A 15,317-nucleotide genomic window follows, 5' to 3' on the forward strand; every position below is an offset into this window, starting at 1 on the left:
AAAAATTAAAAATAATAAAAAATTTAAAAATAATTATAAATTTTTTTTTTGTACTGTCACCAGTCAGTGTCCCTGATCACCGCCATGCCAGTTATATGATGACGCTGTACTGCACTGGTGACAGTATGTAAAAAACAATCGTGAAAATCATTTTTTTAATTTTTTCATTTTCCAAAAAATTATGACAAAAAAAATTACAACTTCAAAAAACTCACCATGCCCGTTATGAAATACGTTGGACTGTCTACTTTGCAAAAAGGGGTCATTTGGGGGATATCTGTACTGTTCTGACATTCTTGGACCTCACGAAATTAGATTGGCTGTCAGTACTTTAGGACTGATCAATTTTCAGATATATCCCATAGTTTGTGAACTCTATAACTTTCCTACAGACTAAATAATAAATACTGATTTGGGTTATTTTCACCAAAGACATGTAGCAGAATACATCTTGGCCTAAATTTATGAAGAACAATTATTTATTTGCAAACTTTTATAACGGAAACAAAGAAAAACATGTTTTTTTTTCCACAATTTTTGGTATTTTTTTGTTAATTTAGCAAAAAATAAAAATCCCGGTGGTGATTAAATACCACCAAAAGAAAGCTCTAGTTGTGTGAAGAAAATAATAAAATTTTAGTTTGGGTACAGTGTTGTATGACCGTGCAATTGTCATTCAAAGTGTGAGAGCGCTGAAACCTGAAAATTGGCCTGTGCAGGAAGGGGGTGAACGGGTATGGAAGTGGTTAACCACTAAAAGCTCACACCACTATTGTGGTGCAGCCCCATTCACTTGTTCAGCAAGCTGTACTGTCCACTGGGCACAATAGCAGGTTTCATTTTTGCTACAGCATGCGTACACCCCCATCCAATGCCTTTGCAGCTTAAAGTGGTTGTAATCCCATACATACACTGACCGGCCACTTTCTTAGGTACACCTAGCTAGTTCCAAGAAAATATCTCCCACACCAATACACCACAACCACCAGCCTGAACCATTGATACAAAGGAAGCTGGATCCATGCTTTCATGTTGTTTACACCAAATTTTCATCCACACAAACTGCTGCTCACTGGATATTTTCTCTTTTTCGGACCATTATATGTAAACCCCAGAGATGGCTGTGTGTGAAAATCCCAGTAATTCAGCAGTTTTTGAAACACTCAGACCAGCCCATCTGGCACTAACAACCATGACACGTTCAAAGTCACTTAAATCCCCATTCTGACTCTCGATTTGAACTTCAGCAAGTCATCTCCACCACATCTACATGTCTAAATGTACTGAGTTGTTGCCATGTGATTGGCTGATTAGCAATTTGTGTTACCAAGCAATTGAACAGGTGTACCTAATAAAGTGGCCGGTGAGTGGGATACCCTCTGAAGTGACTGACCTCAACACAGAGCTCAAACAAATCCTCCTACATACATTGTACCTGTTTATTTATTTTTTATAGGTACTTGTATAGCGCCATCAATTTACGCAGCGCTTTACATATATATTGTACATTCCCATCAGTCCCTAACCATCAAGGGGTGTACAATCTAAGGTCCCTAAGTCACATTCATATACTAAGGCCAATTTAAACAGGTGCCAATTCACCTACCAGCATGTCTTTGGAGTGTTGGAGGAAACTGGAGTACCCAGAGGAAACCCACGCAGGCACAGGGAGAACATGCAAACTCCAGGCAGGTGGTGCCGTGGTTGGGATTCGAACCAACGACCCTAGTACTGCCAGGCGGAAGTGCTAACCATTTAGCCACTGTACTGCCCACGTTACCTGAAGTCTGCTCTTCTTCACATCCGTTCACAATTTAGAATTTATAAAGCTTGTCTGAGAGTTCAGAAAAAAGGGATCAGGGGCTCTAGATCTCTCTCGGTCCATGAGACAGCCCTTAAAGTTTTAACTCGCTGGTACTATACCCCCTCTAGGCTATATATCATGTTCCCAAAGATGTCGCACCTCTGTTTTCAGAGCTGCGGCCTCGCTGGAACCCTTGTGCATGTGTTTTGGGCCTGTCCTAGTCTCTCCTTGATCTGGAATAGAATCTTGGCTGTGGCCTCTGCCTTGGCGGATACTCCAATAACTATGTCTTTGCAAATTTGTTTATTGGGTGCCCCTATTTCAGGTGTTCCTGTCAACGAGATGAGGCTAATCCATTCGATTTGTGTCTCATCCTTATGGGCCATTGCCCTTCATTGGAAGTCCCCGACGGTTCTTTTGGCCTCCATCCTGTGGAGAGTTGACATGGCCATGGAACGTATTCATTATACACTGCTAGATAGGATGCACTTGTTCAACAGAAAATGGGATGGTTGGGAAACATATCGACATTTATTCTCTGACTGATGGTCTATCATGGTTTGATCTGTTTTGATTCTTTGGAAACAGCTTGGTTGTTTTCTAGTTCTTACTGGCTGCCTTACTCATGTACGTGCATTTATCTTTTTTTATGCTTGTATCTTATACTATTGTTACTTACCTAAGTGCCTTGTTCTTGAGGTGTTTTGACCCTCAAGAGATTTTACTGTTATTGTTGTCTATCTTTTAATAAAAATCATTCGTAAACAAAAAAAAAAAAAAGGGAACGGACGACTGAAGTTACAATCTGCAGAGCTCAGTGAGGAGAGCTCTGAGAACTGATTGGAGAGAAGAGACACAACCCCCTTCCACATAGCACACAGGAACAGAGCTGAGGCTGACACTCTGCTGGAGGTCCCTCTCTATCACCATTTTTCTTTTGGTGTCAGGAAAACCTATCAGAAGCGATTCATGCTGATAGAAGAGGAATGAAACAGAGAAAAATGGCACTTAGTGCTTTTAATTGAGTTAAGTACACACTCTAGAGGGATATACTTTGTTCATATTTCATGTCTGAGGTTTACAATTACTTTAAGGGGGAGCAGGTGGGGGTTTGTAAAAAATCACCAGTGTAAATGAGCCCTGATAGCAAAATCTCTTTTTAATTTTTTTGTGGAATTAAACCTCACATTGCACCCCCACACCCCAAACCCCACATCAAAGTGTATGTCCAGCCAAAACGGCAATGTTTCATTTTGGATAGAGTTAGGAATTAAAAATTTTTATTGCTAGCCGGGGCTCTGCCAGATAATTTATCCACACTTCCTGTCCTGCTGACCCCCTTTACCAGACATGAAGTGAGGGTAGCTCTCCAACAGTAACACAAAGAGAAATACAATTGTTTTCTTTAGTAAAGTACAGGAAGGCTAGAACCCCTTTCAGACTTTTATTTCTGTCTGTGTCTCTGTTTTCATTTACTTCCTACCTGGTGAAAGCATTATCAGCAGGACAGGAAGCACGAGTAAATCAAATTAATGGGGCCCCAGAGAGAAGTAATAACTCAACAGGGGTTAATAACTCTTTTCAAAACTAAGGAAATGTTTTTGACTTGGCACACCATTTAAAAAGTAAGTTCAAATGTTATAAATCACCACTGTCTACCTGCAAAGTGGTTTCTTTTTCCTGTGCACCCAGCCCTTATTTATGTCCCTAGAGCCACTACAGACACTTTAGTTTTCAGAAGGGGAACTCAATTTATTAGCCTGCAGTTGTTCGTCCATGAAGACTTTTGACCCTTTCTCCTAACACATGACTGAACTCTGCCAGAACTCAATGTGCTGCCAAATACCTCTCCTACACACTTCCAATACCTGACACTGCGAAAATGTCTGACATGCATATAAAAGAAACTGTAGAAGAAGCTTGTGTCAATCACTGATGCCCTTTTCCTCCTCTGTATATTTAGCAGCCAGTAACTGTAAGCCTAATTTGAAATTTCATCTTCTTTGCTAGAGTTGATGGACATGTAATATTTAGTAGGATTACAAGGGCTAGATTATTTTACAAAGAGGTCCTTTTTTGGGCCCTTATCTAAAAAGCCTGGTAATAATGTGTTTAATTTATTTTTATCCAGGAACTCATTTACTAGTTGAATGTATCAGGCCTAGATATCCTCTGGTTACAGCTGGCAATGTCGTGTTTTCAGGAACTGTTGTAAAAGGAAACATAAAGACCTTTTGACATGGGTCACCCTTTTTTATAGCAGTCAGCTACCACAGGATCCTGTTAAATGGGAATGCAAAGCAAACTAGTGTTTCAGTGAACCAGAAAGCTGGTACATTTCATTTGGTTTAGCTCACAAATACATTATTTTATGTGCATGGAAATTTCTCAAAGCTGAAAAGTACTGCAGAGAACATATATGTAGCTTATATGTTATTTTATGTACGAGAACATTTTATAAAGCTAAAAAATGAAAAAGACTGTAGAGGATATGTATTTAGCATATGCGTCATTTTATGCACAATGGATTTTTTCAAAGCTAAAATTTTTTTTTAAAACCACTATGGAGGACAGTTATTTAGCATATGTTTAAATTTTTGTACAAAGACATTGCTGGACTGATTTTGACAGTATGGGTCTGATCTACTTTAAAAATGCAATCACCTCCATGGCCACAGGAGTATAAAATCAAGCATCTAGGCATGCAGACTGCTTCTAAAAACATTTGGGAAAGAATGGGTTGCTCTCAGAGCTCAGTGAATTCAAGCATGGTACCGTGATAGGTTGCCACCTGTGCAATAAGTCCATCCATGACCGAAGCATGCTGAAGAGCACAGTGTGCAGAAGTCTCTAAATGTCTGCAGAGTCAATAGCTAAAGACCTCCAAAGTTCATGTGGCCTTCAGATTAGCACAACAGAGCACAGAGAGCTTCATGGAATGGGTTTCCATAGTCGAGTAGCTGTATCCAAGCCTTACATCACCAAGTGCAATGCACAGTGTCGGTTGCTGTGCTATAAAGCATGCCGCCACTGGACTCTAGAGCAGTGGAGACATTCTGGACTTTAAAGCAGTGGAGACAATCTGGAGTGATGAATCGCGCTTCTCTCGCAATCCAATGGACGTGTCTGGGTTTGGCAGTTGCCAGGAGAATGGTACTTGGCTTACTGCATTGTGCCAAGTGTAAAGTTTGGTGGAGGGGGGATTATGGTGTGGGGTTATTTTTCAGGGGTTGTGCTTGTGCCCTTAGTTCCAGTGAAGTGAACTCTTATGGCGTCAGCATACCAAGACCTTTTGAACAACTTCAAGCTTCCAACCTTGTGGGAACAGTTTGCGGATGGCCCCTTCCTGTTCCAATATGACTGCGCACCAGTGCACAAAGCAAGGTTCATAAAGACATGGATGAGCGAGTTTGGGGTGGAGGATTTTTACTGGCCTGTACAGAGTCCTGATTTAACCCAATAGAACACCTTTGGATGAATTAGAGCAGAGACTGTGAGCCAGGCCTTTTCATCCAACATCAGTGCCTGACCTCACAAATGCGCTTCTGGAAGAATGGTCAAACATTCCCATAGACACACTCCTAAACCTTGTGGACAGCCTTCCCAGAAGAGTTGAAACTGTTATAGCTGCAAAGGGTGGGCCAACTAAATATTGAACCCTATGGACTAAGACTGGGATTCTATTAAAATTAATGTGTGTGTAAAGGCAGGCACCCAATACTTTTGGCAATATAGTGTATAAGTCAGTGAAGTTTCTTCTCCTTCACTAAGCTAAAGAAAAATTCCCTTGCAAAGTGAACAGCCTGTAAATCAACCCTTATGACTTTATTTACTCTATTATGTGCGAGAGGATGAGAATGCTCAGTGGGTGCATAATTAGTTCTCTCAGGGCAGCATAACATAGAGTTTTTCGTCGCTAATTAAGCTGTTACCAGTTAGTTGTTTTTCAAGCTGACTAGATCATATTTGGGAGGAAATTTTGAGACCAATGGAAAAATACATATTCCTAGTATTGGTGGAGTTGATATCAAAACAAGACTCTATATTGTTGGTTATTTTATAGATTGGATTGTATACTATTTTTATGGATAGCAAGTTGAAGGGGCCTTCTTTAGCTTATCTGTCCATATCCCCTTTTTAACATCTATATTTAGGTTCATTGTTGTTAAATGTTATAGCTGCTATCCATATCATTCTACCCATGCTCTTACAAGTCATATTACAAGGGCATTGCAGACTTTTTTCTCTAGCCTGTTGTTAATAACACCAGTAAATCACTGAGGAGGTCTTAACAAGAGCGTGCTTTTGATATTCCAGGCCTTTGTGCAAGGTTTTGTAATTGTGGGTGCAGTGTGATGAGCTGACATCATTATATTGCTCATTGTTAGTCTTCAAACATGTGATTATGTGTGTGGAGAATTTTGATAGCACTTGTTCATAAACTGTGTTATTGGGTATACCCCTATCCACACAGATGTCATCTAGCCTGTCATGCTCAAACACAATAGTTATACCACTGGGTCAAAATTAGATGCCTCCACCTTTTGTTTGGTTAATTCTTAATTTTCAGTAACAGAAATGCTAGCACACTTATTGAACAGTATTTCTAGACAGTGGGGTTGATCTACTAAAATTAGTGCAAAAAAGTGCAAAATCTGTTGCAGCTGTGCATGGTAGGCAATCAGTTTCTAACTTCAGCTTGTTTAATTAAGCTTTGACAAAAAAAACCTGGAAGCTGATTGGTTTCTATGCAGAGCTGCATGAGATTTTTCACTCTCTGGTTTTAGTAAATCAACCCCCTCAGAATTCTTCAGAGGTCCAAGAGGGCTGTGCATCTTTTGGTACTGGGATGAGGGAGCTGAAGTGCTGGGGGTAGGGAGTAAGAAAAAGAACAATATCAGGGGTGGAAGAGAAGCTAGAAAGGAGTGATAGAAGTAACAATGTGTTCAGTATTCCCATGGGAAACTAAAGAGAAGGAATACAGTGGTACCTCAGTTTCCGAACGCCTAGTTTAATGCAATTTTCAGTTTACAAATGAAAATCCATTGAAAATAATTCCTCGGTTTAGAATTTTTTTCGCAATACGAAGCAAGTTTCCCCAGGATGCATTGCACTTTATCGCGGTTTATCGCGCTGCCCCCATGCATGGTGCAGTCTGTGGGTAGTGTGTGGGTAGCACGTGGCGTCGAGTGTGGAGGTGTTTTTCAATGCATTCCTATGGGAAACCGCATTTCGGTTTACGATTTTTTCGCAATACAAAACCTCCCGGAGAATGCATTAAATTCATAAACCGAGGTACCACTGTATCTTCCAATGTGATGGTCTTGACTTTAGTCTTAGACATGTTGTTATATAGAAAATTGGACCTGACACAATATAAATAATCTGTCTTTTTGGTGTTGCTGTTCATAGTCAATGGATTATAATTGTTGCAGTAACCCATTCCATTCCCAATACATATAAATATAGTGTTATCCTCATAATCCACTCATCAGCTGTTTCAAACATATACATTCTTTCCCGCCAAACATACAATTTTAGCCAACTAAACATTGCTGTTCCTGATATGAAGGTTTCCTCTTTTTTATCAAATGGAAGCAGTTAAAACCTCATCTGCATATTTGTCACCTCACATGAACACTGACATATGCATAGAGCAGTGACACGTGGCTGCCATAGGAATGACATGTGAACAATTAATGTGATTGACAGCCACACTTTACCCTTCCTATATTGTATGAGAGGCAAGATGGTATCACCCAGTGAAGAAATAATTAGGTCTAGGGGGAAGACAGGAAACATTTTTGTTTGCTGATGAGTTGTTTATATATTGTTTATTATTATATAATAAATTATTATTATTTATATTTCCTGCACAGAATGATGAATATATTACATTGAATTGCTTTAAAAAGTACCCATTATGCATTAATGTGTCATCTTTTGATATAGAGAACTGCTTTTGAGACATTTTTAGAAAGTAATTGAAGTTCTGCAGATTTTTGTAAAAGATGAATATGAGTTAAGTTGACGTAGTTTAATGCCTTGGCTGTTGCAAATGATCTTCACTGTGTGGAATTTGGAAGGATTAGAACCACTATCAGGTTTTATTGCTGTCTGTGATCTCCCTGTGAAGACTCACCCGCTTTATTTGTGGGGGAACACTTGTAGGCAGTTTAGAAGTGTAAGGATCCGACACTCCAGCAAGTGTCAGTTTGCTGCTAGATTAGTGGTGATATTATCTCTGCTTAGACAGCTCAAGTGGTCGTAGCAGAGAGAACTAATGTAAGTACAGATTACAAACAGTTGTATAGTGGACAGGGAAAAATGTGGCAACACGTTCTCTTTAAAGCAGATCTCTGTAAAGTCTGTGCTCTGAGGACATAGTATTTGTTTTATATATTTTCAGACCTTTGAGTGCTGTTCTGACTAGCTGACTAATATTCCAGATGCACATTTGCTAAAATATAATCTTACATATGCAGAACTTAAAAGGGAAAACATTACATTCAAAAACCCAAACGTGCTTAACTCATTTAAGTCATTGAATGAGCTTGATCACTTTTATATGGTATTCTACAACTATGCAGTTTATGGATCATGCTATCTGACAGTCAGATTTTTATCAATTTACTGCCTATATAGCAGTACTTGTCAAGAGAAGGACCTCTCATGGTTCCTTAAACATAAATTGTACAGAATATGTTTAATACAGTTTTACAGAAGAAAAAAAGGATTTAAATAGGATTTACACAAAATATGACTCACTACTCAATAGTTTTCAGAAAACCAGATGCCAGTTTCTCACGTTTCACCTGCAGCCCTACCTGAAGGAGAATGTGTGATTCATTCAGTTTTATATAAAAACATTCTATCATTTTGTTAAAGTGTCAGTTCAGAGTGCTATAACTGATCTCAACCATGTATAAATAATGTGTCATGTATTTAAAGAAGAAATCCGGGCAAAATTATTACAAATTATTAGGACAAAACGAGCACTTAACCCATGCAGTGTAGGCACATGGGAAAATACATTTTTTTACCGGAGTCTGTTTTAATTACTATTTGTTAAAGCCCTATTGGTTCTTACAGATAGTCTTTGTATATTGTTTTTTTCTGTTTTGATTAAATATATCTAAAACCAAACTTTTTTTTTAGTTTTGGATAGAGCAGGGAAAGACAAAAAAACTTACAAAATGTTACATCTGTCTTTGCCCTCACTGGGGAGATTGACCCTCTTTAATTATTATGGTGACCATTGCCAATGAAACATAAAGTGAGGGGAGATCCAAAATGTTACAATTGTCAATAGTACAGAAAGAAGGGACAGGCACATGTTCGCGTGACAAGTGTCTCCCCTCATTTTGGAAGTATTGTCTCTCACTTGTGTCTCTGGAAGTAAATGGGGCATAGAAGGTCTATGAGAAGGAGAGCACCATACAGAACAGCCTATTAGTCATATGTGCCAAATAAACCATTTCTGGACTATACAACATACTGTAATTTCACTCCCTTTTTCATAATCATTTAACACAACACCATGGCCCAGTAACTCACTTCATGTCCTAGAGTATCTCCACTCTGGCTGGAAGAGCTATGGAGACCCCAATGGACACTCATGGACAGTAGAACTGTCAGTCTCGGGAGCAAATGTAGATGGACTTGACTAACAAATTAAAGCTGAATTCTAGCTAAGACTTTTTTTGGCAGTTACAGTAAAAATTTTAAATGGTTTATCTCAAACCTCTTAGGCCTCATGCATACTGGGTGTCAACAATGCCATTTTTAAGGGCGTTTGATTTTTTTTCTACCTCTAAACACCCCCCAGGCCATGCACACATAGGTGTTTACAGGAGGCAGTAGTGTTTAGAGGCAGAAGAAAAAATCACTCGCACATTTAGGAGAGGAGCGTTTGGAATTAAAAAAAAGCCAAAAGCATCTAAACGTGTGTAAAAGTGTCTAAACCTCCTATGATTTTTATTTCAGGATATTCTACAGCATTATCTGTCAGGATGGTAACAAACATTACAGTGATTAGTCAGTTTCTTTGACTATGGCTGGCCATACATTATACACTTTTCTTGAGAATTTTGCTTTAGATTTACCAAAAACCATATAATATGAGGTCAAACCTAATCAACACTTTCAATTCTATCCAATTAAGCAGGCCCTTGGACAACATAGTTGAAGGTAAATATAAAGGAAATTGGGCAGAGCCCAGCCTAAGGCTGGCCATACACTATACATTTTGTTTACAATTTTCTGTCCAATTTCCTTTAGATTTACCTTCAACTATGTAGTGTAAGGGCCTGCCTAATTGGATGCTATTGAAAGTGTTGTTTAGGTTTGGTCTCGTATTATATGCTTTTTGGCAAATCTAAAGCAAATTTCTCAAGAAAATTGTATCATGTATGCCTAGCCTTACACTGCTTGATGATTGTAAGGATTAATTCCAAGATACATGACTATATAGAAGGGTGACAACTCTACATTCAACATTAAAGTTATTCTATTAACATAATGGGATGATAGGTAATTGAACTTCCAGGTTTAATGGGAAATTGGATTTAAATAATACATTACATTCATACATATATAAGCCTATAGGCAAACATTTCCACTTCATCCAGAAAAAAATAGGTGACTGTTGTCCCACACAGAAAGGCATTGCATATACTATTCAGACAAGTTTGATCATAGATCATATCCAAAAAGCTTTCACACCTGCCTTATCTCTGTTCATGCAGAAGATTTTCAAAAGAGTTCATCTGAATTGTGTAGGGGGGAAACCAGCCCAAACTCAAGTAGGGCAAATTATTGTGATGAGAATACACCTTGAACCATCCTGTGGTGAATGATAGGGTAAATAATGCTCTCTCTAAGCAATGCCATCTTTATAGGTTCATGGTAAGGATGTCCGCTATTACTTCTATAATACGCTATGGTAATTAAACACCAAGCAATAGCACTCAGATCCAATGACTCAAATCGAGTGACTCTAAACCTTGAAATCATCAAGTATTCATATGTGCTTATATGCTAATGACTTTTTACTTAATATAGCCTCTCTTAGAGTTTCTTGACAATTTATAATAAACAAATTGGATTGCTTTAAAAAGGTTGTGCATTTAAACCAAATACATAACTGGGATCCCTACTGACCTGCTAACTACTTTAGTAATTAACTTTCAGAAGGAGAGTTCAGCAAAGGCAGCTTGTTTCTCTCATACCCGGTGTCTTTTATGGTCAAATTAGTTTTTATTTAACAATTTTAAAACTTAGGTTACATCTGTTTGGCATGTAATATCAAGTTATATAGAAAAAATACGTAGACGGTATAAATATAGGTCACCAAGAGGATTCTCCAAGAAAAAATAGAAAGCCAAATGCAAATATAATCTGTACAGCTGAGCAGGTTAATGTGGGGGCCAAGGACTCCCAAAGAGGCCTTGGAAAATGAAATATCAACAAGGCACAAGCATACTCAAAGTGATTTTAAAGGTTGTAATTTAAAAAAAAATACAAAAAACCCTTTTTTGGGTCCTAGCTTCCCCCCCTGCTGAGTGACCCCAGTAGCAAGCCTCTTGCTATGGGGCACTTGAACAAGCTCACTCCTGAGCCGCACAACTGTGAATGGATATTGTCCATTCACACTCAGAGCGCGGCTCTGCCCACCCCCAGCTTTCCCCTCTTTGGCTCACTGGCTGTGATTGACAGCTGCAGGAGGCAATGGCTCCAGCTGCTGTGTGAGACAATAAGGAAAGCAAGACCCGGAAGAGCCGCGGCTCTAATGCACATAACTGAATCGAGATGGGGCTCAGGTAAGTATAAAGGGGAGCTGAGAGGGGAGCTACACCCAGAAGGTTTTTTTACCTTCAGCCTTTACAACCACTTCAACAATATCAATGACAAAAAAGGGGAGAGGGCTGTGGGGACATTCCTTATGCGACCAAGAAGGACCCAGTATTCTTTAAGAAAATGTTTATGTCAACAGCTGAAGGGTGGTGTAGATATGTATAGGTAAAAGTATCCTGCAAAGAAACAAAAAAAACATTAAATCAGCAAGTTAATATGAAGTCAAGTAAAAAAGATGTGTGTCTTTTGCATGTGCCATTTCACACCCTGATAGCCAGTGTATACATTGTACAATCTAATTTCCATGTAAGGGAGCAGGAAAGATCTGGTGAACTGGCTGTCACACTTTCTCATTATTGCACTATTAAGTTTTAAGGTTTTATTCTTTCTTTGGTTAGCTCAAGCTGATTTATAGTCATCTCACTCTATCTGCTTTGTAGTTCAGAACAGGCAAGACAATATTACACTGTGTAAGCTATCTGGATTTTGATTATAGTAACTATTAATGCTTTCTTGGCAATAGGCCCCATTCTTCCAAACTTTAATACTTATTTATTACCTGCTAAGTTAGCTAACTATGATTGCCGCCTAGCAGGCAGACCTAACCATCTGCCCACATTCACAAGACAAAGCTATGCAATTTTTTTATTAGGTAATATTACATGCATTGCTTCTGCTATATTAGTTTAAAAAAAGTGTGTCAAGTATGAAAAAGAACTTTTTCTTAAGAAATGCGTTTTTTAAGCCTTATTATGTTGCAGCTAAGAAACATAAGATGGCTTATGGCACATACAGTATGCCATGTTTTATACCACTATTAAACAGATGAACCTTGAAAGGCAACATACTGTATTTGGATCTGGAAATAGCATCATGTGATATATGCCCATTTACTCTTGGATTAGCAACACAGGAGGTGATTTCATTACCGCACTGGATAAACACCTTTGTGCTCGTCCACCCATCCTGTTGCCTCTTCTTTTTTTTTTTTTCAGAAGACCAAAATAGATCCAGTTATTATTACTGTGTGAAACTGGTGGGGTACCAGGTTTCCTGCTGCAATTAGAAAGAGTTTATTTGCAATAGCAAAATGAAAGGCTAATTATGTGTGTATATATTTCACAAATGATCCCTATGGATGTATGCAATAATAAAGACTAGAGATTGTACAAAGACAGTTCTTGGATTTTATGGGTCATTTTCTTGCCCTGGAGATGAAAGTTATTTGACAGTTCTAATTGTATTTTCTCTTAGTTCTGCTCATAGTGTAAATGAAAACACACTCTTGAATTAGGTTATTGTCAAGACTTTTACTGAACGGTATAAGTTGTACTCAGGGGCGGACTGACCATTTGGAAACTCGGGCAGTGCCCGAGGGCCCGGGGTCAGTAGGGGGCCCCATGAGATGCCCCTGGTACCTTTTTCATAGGCTTTTTTGAGTTTGGGCAAGGACACAGGGGCCCCATGATCCCCTATTGCCCGGGGGCCCCATGAGTTGTCAGTCCACCCCTGGTTGTACTCTGTTAAAAACTAGAAGATCCAGCCACTAAAACTGGTAGATAGAATGGGTTATATTTTTGCATATAAGCCTACGGGGCATATTTATAAGATGGTGAATGTAACATTTACTATTGCATGTTTATCAGTCACTGTGATATAAAACACATGTACCAGGATGGTTCATTGCTTTATTGGGCCACATTCCCACTTGCGAAGGGGCCCAACATTGATTACATGCACATTCACACTTTGAATGGGAGCAACACTGATTACATGCAAGAACCCCCAGCATTGGTTCCTGACGTATAACTATGGGAAACCCATTGAAAGCAATGGGAGGCTGCCGACTCCTGCATCTTATTGCAGCTGCTCACATGTAATCGCTCATGCAGTGATCACCTGTGAGAGATTGTCCCTGGATGAATGGCCACGATTAGCTGCAGGAACCAACAGAATCCCAATACGTTCAATGGGCCTGCTTCCTGCAGCTAATCACCAGCAACCCCAGCATGGGTTCTTGCATGTAATCAGGGTTTCACCCATTCAAAGTGTGAATGTGGTCTAAACGTACCAAGTTTTTATGACATTAAAATGTAGTAAATATTATACAGAGAGTCTTATTTTAACCTTTCTTTCCTATAGAGCTCTCGTACAGCTCGTTCTGAAGAAGATCGTGATACATTATGGGACGCTTGGGGATCATGGAGTGAATGTTCAAGGACGTGTGGTGGTGGGGCATCATATTCTTTAAGGAGATGCCTTAGTAGCAAGTAAGTTGTGAACTTTGATAAATACCACTTATTTGTAGCTGAACTTCAGGTGGTTATAAAAGACACAAAATACTGCAACTCTGGATGCATTAATACATCCTTAGATGTATATTTTTTATATGAGAAGTGTTAGTACCTGAATTTGATTTGGCATCAACCTCTTGCACAGCAGAGCTCAGACTGGAGGTGGAACAAGCAGTACACAAGGCAATAAGTTGTGCTACAGTACAATGAACATGCTAGTAGGAAGAGACCGGACCTGCTCCACGAAAAGGTAAGTTGTAAAGAAAGCAGACGATCCCCGCAGAATGGATCAGATCTGCGGATTGAGCATAATGGATCGGACTCCGATCCATTATGCTCCCCAATCCGCAGATCCGATCCATCCTGCGGTGATCGTCGGCTTTCTTTACAACATACATTTTCGTGGAGCAGGTCCGGTGTCATCCCGTGCGGTAGGTGTCACCCGGTGTGTTAGGTGTCACACGGTGCGGCGCACCCCCACCACCACCACCTCCCTCAGGACGCCACTGCTTGTAAGTGTTATTGAACTACAATAGAGAAAAAACAGGTTGCCTGACCTGCCAGACTGGCCTGAGCTGTATGCCACAGTTTTGTGAAAGTGTGAATCTCAGGACTGGATAGACAAAAAATACAGGTTCTTTAGCAGGTAAAACAGCTAGCTCATATGTCTTGCTTGTGTGTAAGAAGATTTTTGCCAGTTGGAACCCATTGGAAAAATGTGTAAATCCTTGATGAAAGTTTTGTGAATCAAATGTGGAAAAATGTATAAATAAACCTCTAAATCAAATAAACTAATCTACACTAAGCAAATTTTAGGAGTTCAGTAAGCAAAATTGTGAGCTTCCGTCAGAGCAAAATTTTGCCAATGGAAAAGTATGAAACTTTGCAGCAAAATCAATTTATCTGAAATCACTCCCCTCATCCCTAATTACAGGATGGACTCTCATCCAGCATAACTTTTTCCTATTTGGAAAAGACGGTCACTTTTTTTCAGCCGTCCTTGCAAACGGTAACATTGTGCACACCTTCCTGGAAATAATATCACTGGGTATACAACGTAGGAAGGGTGTCCAGTGCATACATTTGATTGGTTCAAACATGCAGCTGCATATTCACAACTTGAACCAATGTAACTATGTATACTGTGTATCGTACCTGGCCGATGCTCCTGGAAGCTGGAAATCACTAGGTAGACAACACTATTCCAATGATCTCCATTGATTGGCAGCCAACCTGCTGTATTCTGAACACAGAGATCAACCACTTGGCACAGGCTTCATTCAGAGTATGCGTTGTATTCTTTGAATGAATGCAAGCGTTCTCTGATTGGGTGAGGTGGAGTGGTGACATCCAGCTCTCCATCT

The 15,317-nt window shown here is 39.4% G+C and overlaps 1 protein-coding gene across 2 annotated transcripts in view; it reads left to right on the forward strand.

Annotated features, from left to right (window-relative positions):
- The window catches only part of ADAMTSL1 (ADAMTS like 1), a 453,013-nt gene that overhangs the window by 69,088 nt on the left and 368,608 nt on the right, over positions 1-15,317 (forward strand). For both annotated transcript variants that reach the window (XM_089693959.1, XM_089693958.1), the window contains exon 2: positions 13,802-13,929. In XM_089693959.1, the coding sequence (XP_089550085.1) occupies positions 13,802-13,929 (128 nt within the window). The remainder of the gene's footprint in view (positions 1-13,801; positions 13,930-15,317) is intronic.

The sequence above is a fragment of the Staurois parvus genome, unplaced genomic scaffold (assembly GCF_062004578.1).
Source record: "Staurois parvus isolate SC_StPar_1 unplaced genomic scaffold, SC_StPar_1.0 ptg000644l, whole genome shotgun sequence".
NCBI lineage: Eukaryota > Metazoa > Chordata > Amphibia > Anura > Ranidae > Staurois > Staurois parvus.